Here is an 18,647-nt window from a genome sequence, read left to right as displayed (position 1 = left end):
ATTCAATCCATTATAGCAAAAAAATAATAATAGCTTTGAATCTTTATTTTTATTATTTCCTCGCGCATTGTGGAAGTATTTTATTAATATGTTATATGTATGTATGTATGTATGTATGTATGTATGTATGTATATCCACGTGAAATATTCGTTGCGGTATGGTTGGGAATGAGTCCAAATTCATTCAATTCACACGAGGAAGGTGGGGAGAGGAACGCCATGCGGGGGGGTTGGTGAGCCATGTCCGATGAGTACCTAACCCCAAACTCGAATCAACTGTTCCCTCAAACTTTCTACTTGTCCATCGAACTTCTATAAAGACAAACCGTAAGATAGTATACTAATGCTACATCGGAGAGTATCATCGACTAATAAAAATGTTCTGGAGGAGCACATGATCCGACCTCGCCTGCCGATCATGTCCCCGAAGTTCCAATTTCACTTTCCTATCCGTTCGATCACAATCTAGCGGGCCTTAACGGCAAGGGTATTTTAGTAATTATATGGGTCCATTACAGGCTTTCCTCGTAGAGACCGCTGGCGGGGGACCCGATGAAGCGACGCTAAGGTTTGTTTCTTTCTATAGAAAAACTCCATGACAAACAATAACATGCCACAAACTTCACTGTTTTCCGCTTCAGAATGAATTTGGTGGGACCAATTGCCACGTACGCTCACTTTCTCGAAAGAAAGGTGGACGTAAGGGTTATTCGTTATAACGTTGGTCATGATTGTTTTCAATTTTTTTATTTTATTTTTCTTCGTCCTTCTTCCTTTCCCAGTTTCTCTATATAAGAACCCGCGTTGAGAGAAAAGAGGGAGACACAGACGGGTGGAGATGGCGTCGGTGAAGCTGAGTTCTGCGGCGAGCCAGTGGGTCAGCGGCCGGAAGCAGTTGGACCGGGGGGCGTCCATCCGGCCGGCGTTCAGGCGGGTCTCCGTGCTGGTGGTCAGGGCCGGGTCCTACACTGACGAGCTCGTTCAGACCGCCGTGAGTGAATTACCTAACCCTCATACAGAACCATCTTTTTCTCTGCTGCCCGTCCCCTTTATTTCTTTTGATGATCGCGAGATCCGGGGTCGGAATTGTTTGCTCGTGATCTTCCCCTTTGACCGGGATTGGATCTCTCGGTTTCGCTTTTTTTTTTGCCGGGATCGTACAACAGATTTCGCTTTTTCGTGGTTTTTTGGATCGTTTCGATTTTTTTTGTATTGATTTCGCTTTTTTTTATTTTTTTCGTTGATGGATCGTGATTAAAGTTCTTTCCTGTATGATGATTCGGTGTTTTGAATCTGTGCGTAAGCTAGATATGCGCAGATTCAAAGAGGGTGCCTTTTTTATTATTTATCTTTTATTTTTAGTATGGTTTTGGTGGTATTGATTAGTTGTGTGAAAAATGTCATGTTAGTTAGGCTTCCTGTTTATAGTTTATATGAATACAAAAAGGAAAAATAAATTTATGTATTGTTAAATTATATCATGTGAGTACTAATGGGTTTTTTATTGTATTTTCTTTTATAATTACTGGCTATCTATTAGCAATCTGTGACTGGACAAGATAAAGAGGGGCAACGAGCAACTTAATTTCAAGCGATCAATTTATATACCATTTAGTTCAAGATCTATTTGTTTCTAGGAACGTTTGCTAGGACTTTTGTTAGGAGCTTTGAGAAGGGGGACAAAGAATAATTTTTTACCCCTGTCAAAATGTTTTATAACACACACACAGAGAGAGAGAGAGATTTCGGGGGCATTTGTTCCTTGTTTTTTCGTTGCTTGGGATCTTTAAACTAAAATACCTCTATTGTTGATTGTTACTAGTTTTTAAGTTTCTAGAGATCTCTTTCATATATAAAAAATATGCTGTAATGGGTTCTAAAAATGAAACAGAATAGCTTTAGTAGCCTTGTGAGGATCCATGTGGGCTTGTGTTTAGTCCCACATTGGTTATTGACCGAGGAGATCTTGGTACTTATACAGAACCAAAAAATACAAATAATATCTTCTGGTTAGCTTTTTTAGATGAGGTCCATCAAAGTAGACCCAGTTTGTAGCCCATATAAACTAGAGGACACTGCAGTATGGGTCCATTCGAGCTGATTATGGATCGATCGTAGTGTTTGTGGTTGGATTTGTGGTACTTATAAATATATTTGCATGGATTTCAACCCTATGCATGGTGAGGACGTCGGGGCTTAAACAAAGGGAGTATGTGAGGATTCATGCAGGCATGTATTTAGTCTCACATCCGCTATGTACTGGGTAGATCTTGGATACTTATACAGAAGAACAAACCAACATAATACTTTCTAACTAGCCTTTTTGGATGAGGTCCTAAGTTGTTACAAGCATGTTCATCCAAAGCTACTTGATGACAAGTAAAGACATCAATCTTTCTATTTGTTCAATATTTCTTTTCTAGTCTCTTTGTTCAAAACAGTTGGGTGTAAGCTTACTCTGGTAGCTTGTTACAGATCTCGGGTGTTGTATGTTTGTTTGAACTAGATAAGTGAAGTGAAAATTTTTAGTTTAAGTTTGACATTTGATTGCCATGATAACCTTTGAAGCATTGAAATGTGATGAACATGACACAAGCGAAAATCATGACCTCCTCTACTTCTCCCAAGTTTCTAACACTGAATCATGTTATAAGTTACTTAAAGTTATTTTTGGGTTACTCTATAGAGAAATAGAGAATTGAAGCAGGAGAGAACAATGACATAATGAATCATGCTGTCTAAGGTTTGAGGTAAAATAACCAAAGATATTCTATGAACTACCAAAAGAAAAAAAAAATGTCCTGTTGAACTCAATCCACCTTTATGGGAAGTTGATCACATGGTTTTAATGTATTGGAGATGATTTTGTATTGGCATGGCCTGATTGTGTCAGAAATCATTCATTTGTTTGGTTTTCTAGGGCATGTCTGTCACTTGATCCCACATGGAGACTTCTTTTATAAATACTGAGAATGTGGTATTATGTCGCGTAATGCAAGAGATTTCGAGAGCAACCTCAACAGTATTTGAGCTTGAGGAGGACTATTGCAAGAACTAGAGGGAAGGTCACTCTAGTTCTCTCTCTTAAAAACTCTGGAGAAATTTCAACTTTCCTGGGAAAGTTTTATAGTCTTATTTTCTGCTGCATCAAGTTGGCCTGCGAATCTTTTGGTAAAAGTATATCATGCAAGAGAGTACCTGCTATGTGAGGTGGGACTCTTAGATTTAGATCAAAGATCTAAAAAGAGGTGGAGGATAGCATGGAAAATTGAATGTAAATAGTGAAAAGAGCTTTGAAGACACTTCATAGGGCATTTAAACTTTGATCATAATCCTAAGTGTGAACCAAGAAGGCAACTCCATTTGAGGAAAGGGCTTGTATTTATGTTATGTCCCATATTTCTGTTGTTATGAGTCGATGCAAATTACAGCAACTACTCTGTCATAAAGGAATGGAATTGTCTCAGGAAGCTCATAAGCTATGGATCAACTGATTTGGAGGACCGGTTATTCACTTGAAATAATCCACATCTCTCTTTCCTTTGATTTGTACTAGAGGCTCTCTTGTATAATGATGGGATCGTTTCAGTTCGTGCCATGATTTTGATTTTGATTAAAATGGCTATTATTGTTATGCTGATAGCTTTGATACATTTTATATGTTACTTTAACTATGAGATAGATTTAGTGTGTCCAGATCTTGATTATGTAATGCAAATTCTTAACTCTATGTTCAACATACTTCTGTTCCACCTTGGACCTTGCTCTTCTGTTCAACATACATCTTGATTATGAGATAGGTTTACCTTGGACCTTGCTCTTCTGTTCCCTGCTGCCCTGTGGAATAGATATTTTAGCAGATAAGGTGAGAATTATTAGATAAAGATAGTTAAAAATGGATAAACCTGAGAAGTTCTGAAGCCAAATAAGCCTATTAAAAAAAAAAAAGAAAAAATCTGTCCATTTTTTACATATAAATGTTGAGCACTTCTACTATGCTTTTATGTTTTCTGTTTATCTCTGCAAGTATCTCATCAGTATGTTATTTGTAGAAATCTATTGCTTCCCCTGGACGTGGAATCCTTGCAATAGATGAATCAAATGCTACATGTGGGAAGAGGCTTGCTTCAATTGGGTTGGACAATACAGAAGCAAATCGCCAAGCTTACAGACAGCTTTTGCTGACAACTCGTGGTTTAGGTGACTATATCTCTGGCGCCATTCTTTTTGAGGAAACACTTTACCAGTCCACAACAGATGGAAAGAAGTTTGTAGATTGTCTGTGTGAGGAGAAAATAGTCCCGGGTATTAAAGTTGACAAGGTACTTCTGCAATAAGGGTTTGCGTCTGTGCTTAATTTTAAACTTGCTACAACCGACTTTAGAATTTTGTACTGATTCACATATATACTCTGTTTTTCTTGTCCTGCCAAGGGTCTGGTTCCCTTACCAGGATCAAATAATGAATCTTGGTGCCAAGGTTTGGATGGACTGGCATCAAGATGTGCTGAATATTACAAGCAAGGGGCGCGTTTTGCTAAGTGGTTAGTCTAGATCCATTTTATTAGGCACCTTCATGGCTCTTTAGTTAATCTGTTTGTGGCTGTGGAATCGAAAAACAGTTTCTAACTTGATCACAGATGTCTAATATACTGCTTCAAAATTTGCAGGCGAACTGTAGTTAGCATTCCTTGTGGTCCTTCTGCCCTAGCTGTTAAGGAGGCTGCCTGGGGGCTTGCACGTTATGCTGCTATTGCTCAGGTATTGATTTTCTTCACATGCCTGTGAGAGAAGTCTAAAAGTGAGATTCCATAGGATGCAGCATTATGATCATTTTCATTTTTCAACCGTATTGCAGTTCTAAGCTATAATGTGTTAATTCTTTTCAACTGTCAGTTGTTTCAGACCATTTATTTTTTTGTGCATACATTCATTTGCCTGTCCATGCATCGGTACCTGGTGCAGTAACCTGCCTTACTTTTTGAAAATAGAAAGAAAGAGAGGTTCTTTCTTCTTCTTTTTTTGATAACATGGATAGTATCATACCATTCTAGTATGAGGACAACGAACAAAGTTAGAAAAGAGAAAAGAGAAAAAGCGAAGGGGGAGGGGAGAAGACTCCAAACTATCCCACAATAGACTATCAGAATGTTGAGCAACGAAGGATGCCACCCAATTGGCAGCCCTGTTCACCTCTCAGAACATGTGTGACCCGAGTGTCCAGACAACCCCGCAGCAGGCCATGGATATTGGTTCTTTCTTACCAAACAGATAGATAATATGTTGTTTCGAAGTGTATAATGCTTTACTTCTGCAGAATCAAAGGTTTTAGTTTGTTGGGTGGTAGTAACCTACTCGTTTGTTCTATCTTACAAACTCGGAGTTAAGGAAAACATTCTAAGGCAATAATCGCTGATATCTAAAGACTTCATCAGGGTCCTAATTGTCAAGTTAGATTGACCTGAGGTGCACGGTTGAGTTCTTAGTTCTCAGCCCATTTCGTAGGATTTTAAATGCTTGCAGACAAAATATCTGTGGAAAAGAAATGACAAGAACCCTTATATTTCAAAAGGTCGCATGCTCCAGACTTTCATAAGTCTATATTTGGTATAATAACGAACTTTTGTTGTAGATTTCCACACTATTGTTCAGCTAGCAGAAAATTTTCTAACATAATTTCTCAAGATCAAGCTTGAAAACTTGCTGGCTCATTTATTGATGTAATAGAGATCCCTTCTTTGATTTTGTACCGGCAGTTTCATCTGTAAACAATTAGACATCCACTCTTCTCATTATCATGCTTGTTAAGTGTATCTTTCTAGTTGGTCAGTATATGTTCTTATTGCTACTATATTTGCAGGACAATGGGCTTGTGCCAATAGTGGAACCTGAGATTCTCCTTGATGGAGACCACCCTATTGAAAGGACCCTTGAAGTGGCAGAGAATGTCTGGGCAGAAGTATTCTACTATCTTGCCCAAAATGATGTGGTGCCTGAGGGCATTCTTCTGAAACCCAGTATGGTGACCCCAGGTGCTGAACACAAGGAGAAGGCATCTCCTGAGACCATTGCCAAGTTCACTCTCAAATTGTTGAACAGGAGGGTACCACCTGCAGTTCCTGGAATCATGGTATTCCACAAAACCACATTCTTTTCTAGTGTCTTCTTTCTGTTTAATCATGTCTATAGCATCTGCCACATTTCCTGTCTTGAGACAACGGAAATGTTCGAAAAATAATCTCACTGAGCAGCATCATATCTTTTGGTGGGCACTGGCCTTACAAAATGTGCACATCAAACAAACATGTTTTAAAACAATCAGTTTACTATTACAACTAGCCTGGACTTTAAGCAGTCGCTGAAGATGTTCCTCTAGTATGATAATAACCATGATCAATTTGCAGTTTCTGTCGGGAGGGCAGTCCGAAATGGAAGCAACATTGAACTTGAATGCAATGAACCAAGTCCCCAATCCATGGCATGTCTCTTTCTCATATGCACGAGCTCTTCAAAATACTGTCTTGAAGACATGGCAGGGGCGTCCAGAGAATGTGGAAGCTGCACAGAAAGCACTCTTGGTGCGTGCCAAGGCCAACTCTCTTGCTCAGCTTGGTCGCTACTCTGCCCAGGGTGAGAGCGAGGAGGCCAAGAAAGGAATGTTCCAAAAAGGTTACACCTACTAAGTCAGCTGATCGGCACTCTCCATGGTTTCATCTCGCACCTTTATCTTGGTCTAGGTAGTTATTATGGATTTCAATGAGTTGTTTTGAGTGAGGAATTGTTTCTGTTAGAGAGGGTCTACCAAATGGCCACAATAAGTACTTGTGAAGGCTGTTGTCTTCATTGTAACCATGAATGGCAACAACATATCTTTTAACTACTGGCTTGATTGAACAAATTATATTTTGTAACCATGATATTTAAGGGTGCAAATGATATTCAAGAACTCGATAACTCAACCCAATTATTTTATAATAATTTGATATTAATTTCAATTAAGTTTTCAATAGTTTTACTGGAACGAATTTGGATCTTATATCTAGGATCGGATTTGTTAAACTCGGATTTAGGCGATGTTCAAATTTGGAAATCGATTAACCCAAATACTAAGAAACAAAATATATATTTACGTAGTATATGTAACTGTAGGAATATAAAAGAACCAAAATGGTTACATGGCGTATATTAATCTCTTTTCTTTATATTTGGATATGCATCTTTTTCTCATGCTCTCTTTAATTCTTGCCAGCTGCTATTTTAGTTCTAAAATCTTGATTGATATTTAGATTTTTTATTTTTTCAATCAAACTAACATAGATAAAAATTTAAACTGATTTTTTTCAAAACCGATCATTTACTTTCCATATTGTGCTTCTTTTATTTTCATAGACTGTCTTTTAGTATTGGAAATTGCTACTCAAGTCCTGTGTTAAATTTGACTCAAAAGAAATTCAAATCTATACTTGAATCTGATTATTAACCGAATTTATATCCGAGTTTGAAGTTTACTTATTTTGAGGATCTGAACTTGAACCCGATATCTTATCGGATGTGGAAGAATGTTGCAGGATGTTGAAAGCTTTACAAAGATCACTACTTTCATCTTCAAGAATGTTGCAGGATGTTGAGAGCCGAACTGCAGTCCATGAGATCAGTTTTTGCATTTATTTAAATTATAAGGTGATCTATTTTTAGGCGTTCAAAAAATGTGGTTGCCATTCTAGTACAATTTTCTTTAAGCCTGATGGATGAGAGATTGTATCTTAAAACTGTTGGGGCGATAGCTCAGAAAATGAGGTGATCGGCCCGGTTTTTGACCGACTAGTCCGAGGCTCGAGTTTTACACCTTGAGGGCAGTCAGTAGTCGGTACAGCCTTCCTCCCCGGCTGCAACATAAAGTTGAGTTCGTTGTTAACCATTCAAGATTTCAAGTTACCCAAGTGGACTGGGTGAAAAATTGATCGGGCGAACACTATGCAGGATAAAAAGAACGGTGATGGCTACGAACTGCTTTGAGTGACACTAGCCTTTGAAACTAGTTTAAGACTCAAACCAGCTGTTCATTTTAGTGCAACATTTCAACTCGGCATCATCTTGAAATGGATGGCCGCATGCAAGTTTGGGCATTGATCCTCAGATATTTTTAACTGAATTTGTGTGTTCAGCATGGCTTGCATTGGTGGTCAAAAACAAATACATGAAGCTAAACCAGAAAGACATCTAGCGGAGGACCATGCTCTTATAGTTTCAGGTATGAGCAATTTCCTCTTGCCCATTAAGACAATGAGAAGATGAAATCTCATGTTCATTTTCTGCAAATCGAACTGCCATGGGCTTGTACCAAGAGAAAGCTATTATCTCTTTCCAAAAAAATAGAAATTTAATGTTTATTATTAAGGCTAGGTAGATAACAGTGCATTCAAAAATATTCAAGATGGCTAAGAGTCAAACGGGTGAAGATGAAATGATTCAACCTTGCCAGCCCAGCACCAGCTAAAACTCCAAAGAATTTGGCACTCTGGCTCAGGACCATTTGAACATCAAATGCTAATAATTGATCTCACCTGCAAGACTACAATGGACTTGGGAAAAAAAAAATGTGGATGACCTGGCAATGCTGATGTCTGGGAAAAGATTGGGAAGGATGATCATGAGATGCACGATAAAAAACAATCTTAAGATACAAGGTAGAAAAAGGACAGCAGAATGTGGTCATAACAACAGGTTGTAAAGAAGTTATATGTTTGTTTTTACAAGATAAGCAGTTCTGCATTGAAATGCCAATTATTTGATTCTGTCCAGCAATGCATCTACCATATCAGAAAATAATACTTTGATGGTTAAGACACCAAGCATGCAACAAAAGCAAAAACAGCCATAGCTTCGCTTACATCTCAGCACTTCATACTAGCAGAGTAAGACAAAAAAGTGTTTGTAAAGGTACAAGGATTAAGAAGTCCCACACCAAAACCATGAAGCCAGAATATGCAGGAATAGTAAAACAACCACAACTACCACTCTTTCTGACATTTCATTCCATAGATTAGGAGGGTTTTTAAGCTAAACAAAACCATCTATGGTTCCAAACAACCACACCGGTTGGCATATCTCCATTCTACCTCACAGTGATTATGTCATCAATCTTCAAGATCATCCTCACACATTCGGTTGCTAGTGTAATTGCACTAGTACTAACCAATAATGGCTGCACAACATTCTCCTCCAATATGTTTGTTATCTGACCCTTCCTCACATTAATTCCAGTATTGATTTCACCCTGGGCATGCCGGTTCCTTAGCTCCGTCACGATGGCTATTGGATTTAGCCCTGCATTCTCGGCCAACGTGTAGGGAATGACCTCCAGTGCCTCTGCGAACTCCTTTACACAGTAGCTCTCCATCCCTTGCAGTTCCTTTGCCCATGCTCCTAGCTGCCTTGACATCTCAATTTCTGGTGCACCCCCACCAGCAATCAGAAATCTCTTATTCACCAAGCATCTGATAAGGGCACAAAAAAAAAGGATTAGATTCAGTTTAGATGTGATAAATGGACCAAAATTGATAGTTTTATCATTGAAACCTTGGGTATTTTTCTCAGAAATTGATCGCAAGCAGTAAAAATTTTCATGGATTCAAATAATTCATCCAAGTTGTTGCGCATAAACATTGGGAAAGAACATGTTGACAATAGGATATTCTATAAATGTGTGTGAGAGAGAAAATCCTACAAAGCAAACATAATCTGTAATTATAAATTCAAGAACAAATTTGAAGCATGGACATGTACATGACATGATATGGATACGCCAATATGAGAAATCACTAAAAAAAAAAAAAATACGACACACCAAGGATGTGACAATAAAAATAAATAAATAATATTTTTTTTGCACATGTAAGGCAGTCATAAAGCATAATGGGCTACAACGATAACATAGTCCATTCTCAATGTGAAAATATCAAGATCACAAACACAATCATCTACTGATCATTCAAATGCATATACTACAATTAGCCACACATTAACATCGGTATCACAAGTTCTAAAATTAGGCAACCATCATTTAAAGGTTAATATTCATCCTTTTTCTAATAAGAAAACAATGCCCTCCTTATCATTACCGGAGGTATGTGGGAAGCATCCAGAGGCTCTTTACTAGTTTTTAAAACAAAATGCTTGCAATAAATATCCAACACATAAGCTAGCAACATCCAGCAATTATTGGTATCATGGCATGCATTTCTAAGTACCCATGCTTCCTACTGCTGGAAGAAAAGAAGGGCCTCTGTTGGTGAAAAAATAAGGTGAAGAGGAAGTGTTAGGACTGAGCACCCGCTGGTGCAATGCCCTTAAAAGATGACCAAATATACAATGAGCATTGAAAACTGAATACAGCCACTAGGTCCAGCCACTGAACATCATAGAAATACTCTGGGCCATGTAATCTGGATTTCCACAAATCCATAAGAATACAGCATCATGCCAAAAAAAAACCCCACCAACCACAACGTTCTACTGAACTCATGGAAAGAAACTCCAAAAAACTGTCCGCTAATCATCACCTTACTCGGTAAGGGCAATTTAACATCAAAACCTTGGATTCCAAGACTTCCAGATGGCTTAAAATATAGACAGAGACTTGCATCATTAAAGCCAAAGGCTTCAGAATCTGCAAGAATAAGTGCATAGGAAAAAATAACACTCAACCATCTTTATGCACTTGAACATGTGTAATAAAATGTCGGGGAGGAACAATAGGGATCAAAAGGTATCTAGACCTCCAAACGAACCCTGTTCCTCAATTTTAAAAAGAAATGGGCATCCCAGTGCATGAGGCTGCCACCATTGTGAGATCTAGGGAGGGTCAAGTATGCCTTAGCCCCATGTGCAAAGAGACTGTTTCTATATTTCGAACCCATGACACTTAGGCGATAATGGAGCAACCTAACCATTTCGTCAAGGCCCGGTTTTACCCTATTTCTCAATCTGCATCAATAAATCCTCAAAATCAACTTATATCACTAAGTAAGCTTACCTTGGTCCACGCTAAACATCTGCGATCCAACATTCTCGATCCAATACTACCTTAAGCAGTCTATATAGCACAACAAACACAAACTGAAAAAACACCTGGCACGAGGTAAGCAAAGAAAGGCTCCATGACATTTGATGAAGCAACAATGCACAAGGCACCATAAGGGAACCAATACAGATAGGGGAACCAATACAAACATGCAACTAGAGGAGAAAAAATGAGAGAGAAATATATACATGTGTGTATTGAGAACAAAAACCAAAATGAAATCAGTGAAAAACATCTTCCTTTCAGTTTTATTCAATCATGTCGTACCTTCAATTGATTCACCAAATCTAAGCTGTTCATGTCAAATTTAAAACTGTAGATTCATGAAAACAGTTGGAACCAAAAAAAAAATCTCCAAGAGGAAGAAATTAGGAAAGGTAGAAGTGTTGTTAGGAAAATGTCACCGAGAAAGGACAGTCTTCAGGCCAAGAGACCACTTTTTAGCGATCAAATAAAAGCATTCACTAAGTATAAACATGCTATCATCATGAAAGCATTTTATCTGTCCTTATGAATGAATGCGAAGGTTCCCGGATTCTCAATTAGGACATGTTGAATCTGAAGGCTGTCCTAGAATAAGCAACTCAAAGCCACAGACCAAATGTCAATCAAAAGAAATTTGCAATCCAGGACACCTAAGCATGAAGGTTATCATCTTTATGCAAGCAGCTCAAATACAATTTTGCCAATGGGTACCTGATGATATCAAGGGCCTCACTCAAGACTGCACTAGAGGGCGTCAGAATTTATGAATGGTTCTTTGGAGGCTACGTTCACATAAAATATTAGAGAGATTCCATCATAGAACGAGAATTATAATAAAAAATGAAAAACATCTATGTTGTTGACACGATGAGCTTACATGAGAATTTGGCATCTGCAAGGTCCATCAGTTTTATTGAATTTTAATGTCTTGTAAGGTTAAGATGCTAATCCTTGGAGAGAAAGAGATTATAAAGGGGAAGAATCTGATGAGTTGGGGGTCTACTTCAACTTTAGTGCTTTTGGTGAGCTTCACTAGGCTCTTCAGAGTCTTCTATTAGATAAGTTACTCTTAATTTACTTAATGTAGAGAAGTTATTTCTTGTAATCTTCACCAAGGAAAGGGATGTGTCCACCATTAAATTTTCCCTCTTTTTGGCATAAAGTATATCAATGACCAAGGCCCTAAAGAAAAGAAAAGAACAAGGTAATTCAACATGCAACAGTAGAAATATTATGACGAAACCAATTTACAAGAAGATGATGAATGGAAGAGTCCAGGTACATTCACGAAAAAGCAACTCTCTCTATCCATGAATGCATTCCCTTAAGCAGGCTAAGCTGATTGTCAATAACTCATATTCATATCCATATGAATCACATCTTTGAAACTCTTTAATAGGAATTACGAAAAAGTCATCCAACACAATCATCAAGATTCCATGACATCCTTTGCTATTATTGGCATGCAACTAGAAATGAAACTAGATTTGATTATGATACCAGATTCCAGAAAGTGGTTGAATAAATTGAACAATGATAATCCACTGAGTGATGCAACCAAAAAATAGGAGAAAAGATAATTCTTGAAATTTAGGTGCTATCACATAACCTCTAAAACCAACCCACTTTACCTAGAGCCCCAAGTCAGTTGATGTCTTGAACATGATGCAACATCAAGTAGGGAAGACTAGTAATTCCCATTTGATGTACAAAAGAGAGCAAGAATCCTTCCTAAGGCATTCTGAGATTAACTCAATCAATACTCCAAGTGAATTTTGCCCCTACAACTAGGGGATCTGACATGATTTGTTTCATAAGTCACTAAAATACGCATTTCCATACAAATTCTATGCGTTATTTCCTGTTAAAAGAGAAGTAAATCTATTCCAACCACCTAACAATAGCACCACCATCTAGGAAAATCATCCAACTCCAAACTCATCATTGCGTAACCATTTATCATGAAAAACCTATGCAAAAGAATCATAATTAAGATCCAACTTGAAGACATATTTTGGATCTAAACATGGACGAAGAAGTTCTAGTCATGGCAATGCATCAAAGGAAATCATCAAGCATCTCAGACTAGTGCTGAGTGTATCTTACAAAATTTTTGAGAAAGATGTTTACATAATAGGAGAATATGATGACTGCATCGATGAGCATGTTTGAGTTTATATTGGTAATGAATGCAATTTCTTTTCAATATTTTTCTTTTGAATTAACAATATTCACAAGCTGAGTTGCATATAAATTCATTTAACATCTATGATTGATTATGGTAGATATGACACTGTAAACCCACACATGCCTTTTCTATAGGCACCAAAAATCAAGCAAATAATGAATCCATCGAAAGTCCAGACAATAACCATCTATTTCTAGATACTGTTTGAAACAAAGGTGGAAAACACTGAGAAATTAGGTAACCACACTTCCTACATCATATACATCGCATGCAATGATGGAAAAAAAAAAGTAAACTGCCCCATGATATAATGTTCCTGACCCATTTCAAGAGAGCACCTACACTAAAGTGTTTCTCCTCCCAAATATACTGCCTTCTATTCACTATTAAAAGACCCACATAATTTCAAGTTCACATTTCTTTCCCTTGTTCTCCCATCACTCATACGTTCAACATAACCTCAGACCAATTCCCATTTCAATTTCACACCACCATGACATCAGTTTTGTCACCCAATGGACAGCCACTAAATGACTACAGCTCAAGGAGAGATTCTGAAGTAAAATCCTGAGCACATTAAACGTCTCTTGAGAAAGACCAACCTGAGACCTCTCAGAAAAACCTCCCAAACCCTTCTCTCATCCCTCCGCAGAGCCATGCCCATCAACAGCCCATGCCATCAATGTAGCAATCATGAGCGCCAAACACCCAATCAAAAACTTTATTGCCACCACTCAGCCTCAGCACATTTCCAAACAAATAATATAATAAAAGAAGAAAAAAAAGGGTCGATTAATGACTGATTCAAAGAAGAAGCAGAAGGGAAGAGTTCTGTGACAGAGCACCTGACAACACAGAGGGCATCGTGAAGGCTCCGCTCAGCCTCGTCAATGACGAGCTGATTCGAGCCCCGGACAAGCACAGTCGTGGTCCTCCCCATGTTCTTGATCCCCGTGATCTTCACAATCTTCCCATCGCCGACCGAGACTTCCTCCACCAAGTCAGCAAACCCCAGCTTCTCCTCCCGGAAATGCTCGATATTGGCGATAGGCAGGCAGTTCAGCGTCTTCGTGATGAACTCGATCTCGTCCCTCTCCACATCCTTGACCACCAAAATCTTGGCCTTGGCCAAGTAGTGCAGCGAGAGGTCAGTCACAGCATCCCTGAGAATGCTCTTCTGGATGAGAAGCACATTGCAGCCGGTGGCCTTAATCTTTTTCACCATCCCAAGAATATAGTTACGTTCCTCCCTGAGGATGCGGTCCATCTGAGTATAGTCGGAGACGACGATGCTCTGCTCGATGTCGGTCTTAGGTGGGGAGATCTGGAACTGGATGACGGCGATCTTCGCATTCTCCACACGGGCAGGGCCTCCGGCAGAATGGCTGGCCTTCTTATCAAAGACGAGGCCTTTGACAAGCTCGGTGTCATCTACGGTGCCGCCGAGCTTCTTGACAATCTTGACATCGCGGAGGTCGACGAGATCGGGGTGGGCGGGGTCGACGACGGATAGGACAGCGTCGACGGCGAGGGGAGCGAGGAGGGAGGAGTACTGGCTGACGACCTTGCTGTTGAGGGAGGTAGCGGCAGACTTGACGAGGGAGTCACGGTCGGAGAGGTCGAGGGGGATGGCCATGCCGTGGAGGACGTCGACGGCGCGGACGGAGAGGCGGTGGAGAGCGTCGGAGACGACAGTGGGGTGTATGCCGGCGGAAAGGAGGGAGAGGGAGCGGCGGAGGAGGGAGCCGGCGAGGACGACGACGGTGGTGGTACCGTCGCCGGCGGCGGCGTCCTGGGAGCGGGACAGATCGACGAGCATCTTGGCGGCGGGCTGGAGGACCTCCATCTTGTTGAGGATGGTGGCGCCGTCGTTGGTAATGATGACCTCGCCGGAGGCGGAGGCGATCATCTTATCCATGCCCTTGGGGCCGAGGCTGGTCCGCACCGCATCCGCCACCGCGCGGGCGGAGACAATGTTGGCCTGACGGACGTCGTCGCGCCGCTTGTTGTCGACGTAGCTCTCCGTCTTCGAGGAGGAGGCGCGGGCTGCGGGGACGGACGCGGTGACGGAGGCCGCCATAGGAGCACCAGGCGGAGGACGAGAGCGACGTCGGCGAAACCCTAGAAGAAAGGATTGTTCTAGAACCCTGATAACTCTGGACCGCCGCGAGGGAGGAGCGAAGGTAGGGTTTCCACTGAGAGAGTAGAGAGAGAGAGAGAGAGAGAGCAGGTAAGGTGTCTGTGTTTCGGTCTCTAGAATGGCCTAGCGGGCGGTGGGGCCAGGGAAAGAGTGCTTGCGAGTATTATTTCCCAATAAGTTAAGCTGAATATTTAAAAGTAATTTATTTATTATTTTTTTAAACTAGTCAGTAAAATTTATGAATTCTTAAATTGCTAAAAAAATACGTATAAAAAGTTTTGTACATTTCATTATGAATAAAAATGGGATGAATATTGGAGGAGTGATTTGAAATCATGGATTCATTTTTGTCATGTCCCGAAAATAGTGTTGAAACTTAGGAACTACTCATTATTGTATACCTAATTATATCGAATGTTTGTGATATTATTGTTTTGCCAAATGTCGAGTGACTATCTTTCCTCTAATTTTTTTTAAAAAATTGTTGTGATTTATTTGATCCGTCTCCTTAACCAATTTAGGCTAATAATGGATGAGGGCAAGTTTAAGAGCATATTTCTCAAAAAGAAAATAAATTCAGGATAAAAAAATATTAGTTTAATTAGAGACAACTTGAAGAAGATCAAATTATAATCATTTCTTTTTACTTTTAAGCAAAATTACCCAATATGTGAGCACCTATGTTTCTAACACATGGAGCAAAAGAAGTTTAACTTTTGAAGGAGATTTGTATGAACAAATGTTTTAGATAATAATCCAAGAAATCTTATTTGAAACATTAGATAAAAACTAAACAAAAAATGGCTAGTGTACAATATATCAATGTTTAATTTATAAGAGTTGCCCTTCAATGAGGTTGAGCATTGGCTTTGATGCGTAATTTTTTTAATCATTATATTATAATTAGCCCCATTTGAAAGCTTGTCATCGTATTTGCATACTCGCAATACATCCGAACTATTTGTGTGGAGGAACGATCTAATAATTTTTAGAGTTTAATTTTTATCTACTAAAAAATGAAGAACCGTGTTGAGAAAATGCTTTGACTCTTTATGATGCTTTAACCATGTCTTCTTGAGGTCGAGAAAACAATCATATTCTCAATTTCTAAATGTAACAAATAATGATGATATCAAGAATAAACAAGATGCAGTTATTCTTTTTATTGTTTTTGCTGTCCTCGTTGTTATCCTCATGGTTGTTGTTTAATGGTTTAGACCATGAATTGATTCATTGCATTAATGACCTAAATATACTTTACCTAGGGATAGTTGATTGAAAAATACAACCATAGGCTTCAAGTAAAACTGCATCCGAACAAAAAACAAAAAGTGCCTATATATCCTTACATACTGAGAATACATGAAGCATAGAAAAGAAGGCAGTAAAAACTATTTCCTCTTTCAAATTTCATCAATTAAAATTTTAGAAAAAAATATCTTTAGCATTTTTTGCAAAACCACATATCTCTCTTTGATAAATCTTCAACAAATCTTAATCAGGACAACAAAAATATATTTTAAAATTTTACAATAATTAATGAAGAAATAAAATAAGTAGAATAAGTAATTTAACCAGAAGATAATGAGAAAGAAGAAAGATAAATAAACTAAGATGACTAGTTAAATTCTCACTAATTGAATCTATCAGTTTGATTAGAGCCATATTAGTCCTCACCAAAACTTTCTATGTTTTCATGAACATTCCACCAGCTTTGAACAACCTTCGAAAGTTGCACAATGATGAAACAGTCACATCATAGCATGAATATTTATGGAGGAGATTTTCTAAGACTTTCACACTTTTCTAATTTCTGTGAAATAAAATTAATCTAGAAAACTAAATAATTTAGAAAAGTTTTAAGTCTAGTAAGATTTTTAAAATTTCTAGTAAGTGTTTTTAGAAGAAAGAAATAAGAAAACTTGGCTAAAATATAAGAGAGTATCCTTGTTAAAATTATCATGAAATGGTATTTTTGCATCTAATTGCAACTTTACAAGCTATAATATATTTTCAATAAATTGGCAACAACTCCTTCAATATACATTTGGAAATAATTTTACATTACATGTCATATACAAGATAACTAAATTATATATTACACATTATATATCATATTCTTGGGCATGCATCATTGGGCATATCACAAATATTTTGAGGAGAGCTGGTGATGGCTAGTTGATAACAAACAAAAAATTTTAAAAAAGAGATAAATTTTATGTGCATAATACCAGTAGAATTTTTATTCCAAAGTTATTCTCAAAGGTTTGTAAGTTTTAACTTGTTTGCTAGTACTTAGCACGTTGAGGCATTTGTCTAACAATGAAAGATCACGCAATGCAACATCTCAACCATTCTTAGCAAGTTTCGTAGTGGAACGTTAATCTAGAGTCATGAAAGTAATAGATTTGGATTTATGTTTTTCTTGTTTTTCTTCTTTTCCAAATAGCATAATATTTTATACCGATTTTTCTTTTTTGAACTTGTTGTTTCTTTGGGTTAGTGAACGATTTTATATTATCAGTATCCGTATTTAACTAAAAAGTTTTTACTTTGTCTTGCTTAGCAATTAATATAGAAATATATTGCTAAATTTTGTTACAATAGCCGACCATGCTGCAAAATGAGAACAGTAGCCATCCAATTTCATATAAATGTGCTATATTTGAAATTGAATTGGGTAACTATAATACTCATCTACTAATTTACTTGTGAAATTTATATACTATTAGCTAGGTATATTATATTAATTTTAATTAGCAGTCTATGAGGATACCTATTTTTATATTTGAGAGACATATGGTTCACATCATTTGATGGTTCCTTCTTTTTAATTGAAAAAAAAAAGGGAGAAATTGAGGAAGATTTTCAAGAAATATACGTTTAGGCTGCAAGTTAGATTTAAACTACACAAACATATCTATGTAAGCTATTACAAAGAAAATGGGTAAGGCCCAGTTAAACATCAAGTTAATGCACTATTACGGAGCACCCGATCAGAGTTTTTTTTTTTAGATGTAGTCTGTATTCATTTTGAAGGAGACTTGGCTACGGAGATCGAGTAAATTCGAAGTCAGTATAGCAATACGGGCAGTCACTGCTCCACGACATATTCAAACTATCAAAAGGGTATGGTTTTTGTTGGATCATCTATGTCTACCGAAAGATGAATAGTGCTGCAGATTAGGTCGCCTCTTTTACGGTTCATTATTCTGAAGGGTTTTTTGGAAGAACCAAGCATCTGTTTCTTCT

At 38.2% G+C, this 18,647-nt stretch overlaps 2 protein-coding genes across 2 annotated transcripts; one reads left to right on the top strand and one right to left on the bottom strand.

Annotated features, from left to right (window-relative positions):
- The first annotated feature begins 798 nt into the window (after positions 1 to 798).
- On the top strand, positions 799 to 6,958 carry LOC108511071 (fructose-bisphosphate aldolase 3, chloroplastic-like). The gene is made up of 6 exons (XM_017841255.5): positions 799 to 991; positions 4,053 to 4,322; positions 4,434 to 4,543; positions 4,670 to 4,760; positions 5,860 to 6,129; positions 6,404 to 6,958. Exons 1-6 carry the CDS (start codon positions 839 to 841, stop codon positions 6,680 to 6,682), a joined length of 1,173 nt encoding a protein of 390 aa, XP_017696744.4. The 5' UTR covers positions 799 to 838; the 3' UTR covers positions 6,683 to 6,958.
- Positions 6,959 to 8,881: 1,923 nt separating this feature from the next.
- Positions 8,882 to 15,505, bottom strand: LOC103722697 (T-complex protein 1 subunit delta). Its single transcript, XM_008813383.6, has 2 exons — positions 14,101 to 15,505; positions 8,882 to 9,496 (listed from the first exon to the last, which is right to left on the bottom strand). Exons 1-2 carry the CDS (start codon positions 15,333 to 15,335, stop codon positions 9,115 to 9,117), a joined length of 1,617 nt encoding a protein of 538 aa, XP_008811605.3. The 5' UTR covers positions 15,336 to 15,505; the 3' UTR covers positions 8,882 to 9,114.
- Between the last annotated feature and the right edge of the window lie 3,142 nt (positions 15,506 to 18,647).

The sequence above is a fragment of the Phoenix dactylifera genome, chromosome 12, assembly GCF_051530095.1.
Source record: "Phoenix dactylifera cultivar Ajwa chromosome 12, Ajwa_hap1_PhDact_Kaust_v1.1, whole genome shotgun sequence".
In the NCBI taxonomy this organism is placed as follows: domain Eukaryota; kingdom Viridiplantae; phylum Streptophyta; class Magnoliopsida; order Arecales; family Arecaceae; genus Phoenix; species Phoenix dactylifera.
The sequence above is the reverse complement of the archived record's forward strand: the minus strand, read 5'-3'. Positions and strand labels throughout refer to the sequence as shown.

What these genes read in the sequence shown, in the direction of transcription:
- LOC108511071 (XM_017841255.5), top strand. Translation starts at nt 839, where the DNA reads ATGGCGTCGGTGAAGCTGAGTTCTGCGGCGAGCCAGTGGGTCAGCGGC. An exon ending in GGGGCGCGTTTTGCTAAGTG is followed by an intron (nt 4,544 to 4,669) that starts GTTAGTCTAGAT and finishes CAAAATTTGCAG; the next exon opens with GCGAACTGTAGTTAGCATTC. An exon ending in CTGCAGTTCCTGGAATCATG is followed by an intron (nt 6,130 to 6,403) that starts GTATTCCACAAA and finishes ATCAATTTGCAG; the next exon opens with TTTCTGTCGGGAGGGCAGTC.
- LOC103722697 (XM_008813383.6), bottom strand. Translation starts at nt 15,335, where the DNA reads ATGGCGGCCTCCGTCACCGCGTCCGTCCCCGCAGCCCGCGCCTCCTCC. An exon ending in GATGCCCTCTGTGTTGTCAG is followed by an intron (nt 9,497 to 14,100) that starts GTGCTCTGTCAC and finishes TGCCCTTATCAG; the next exon opens with ATGCTTGGTGAATAAGAGAT.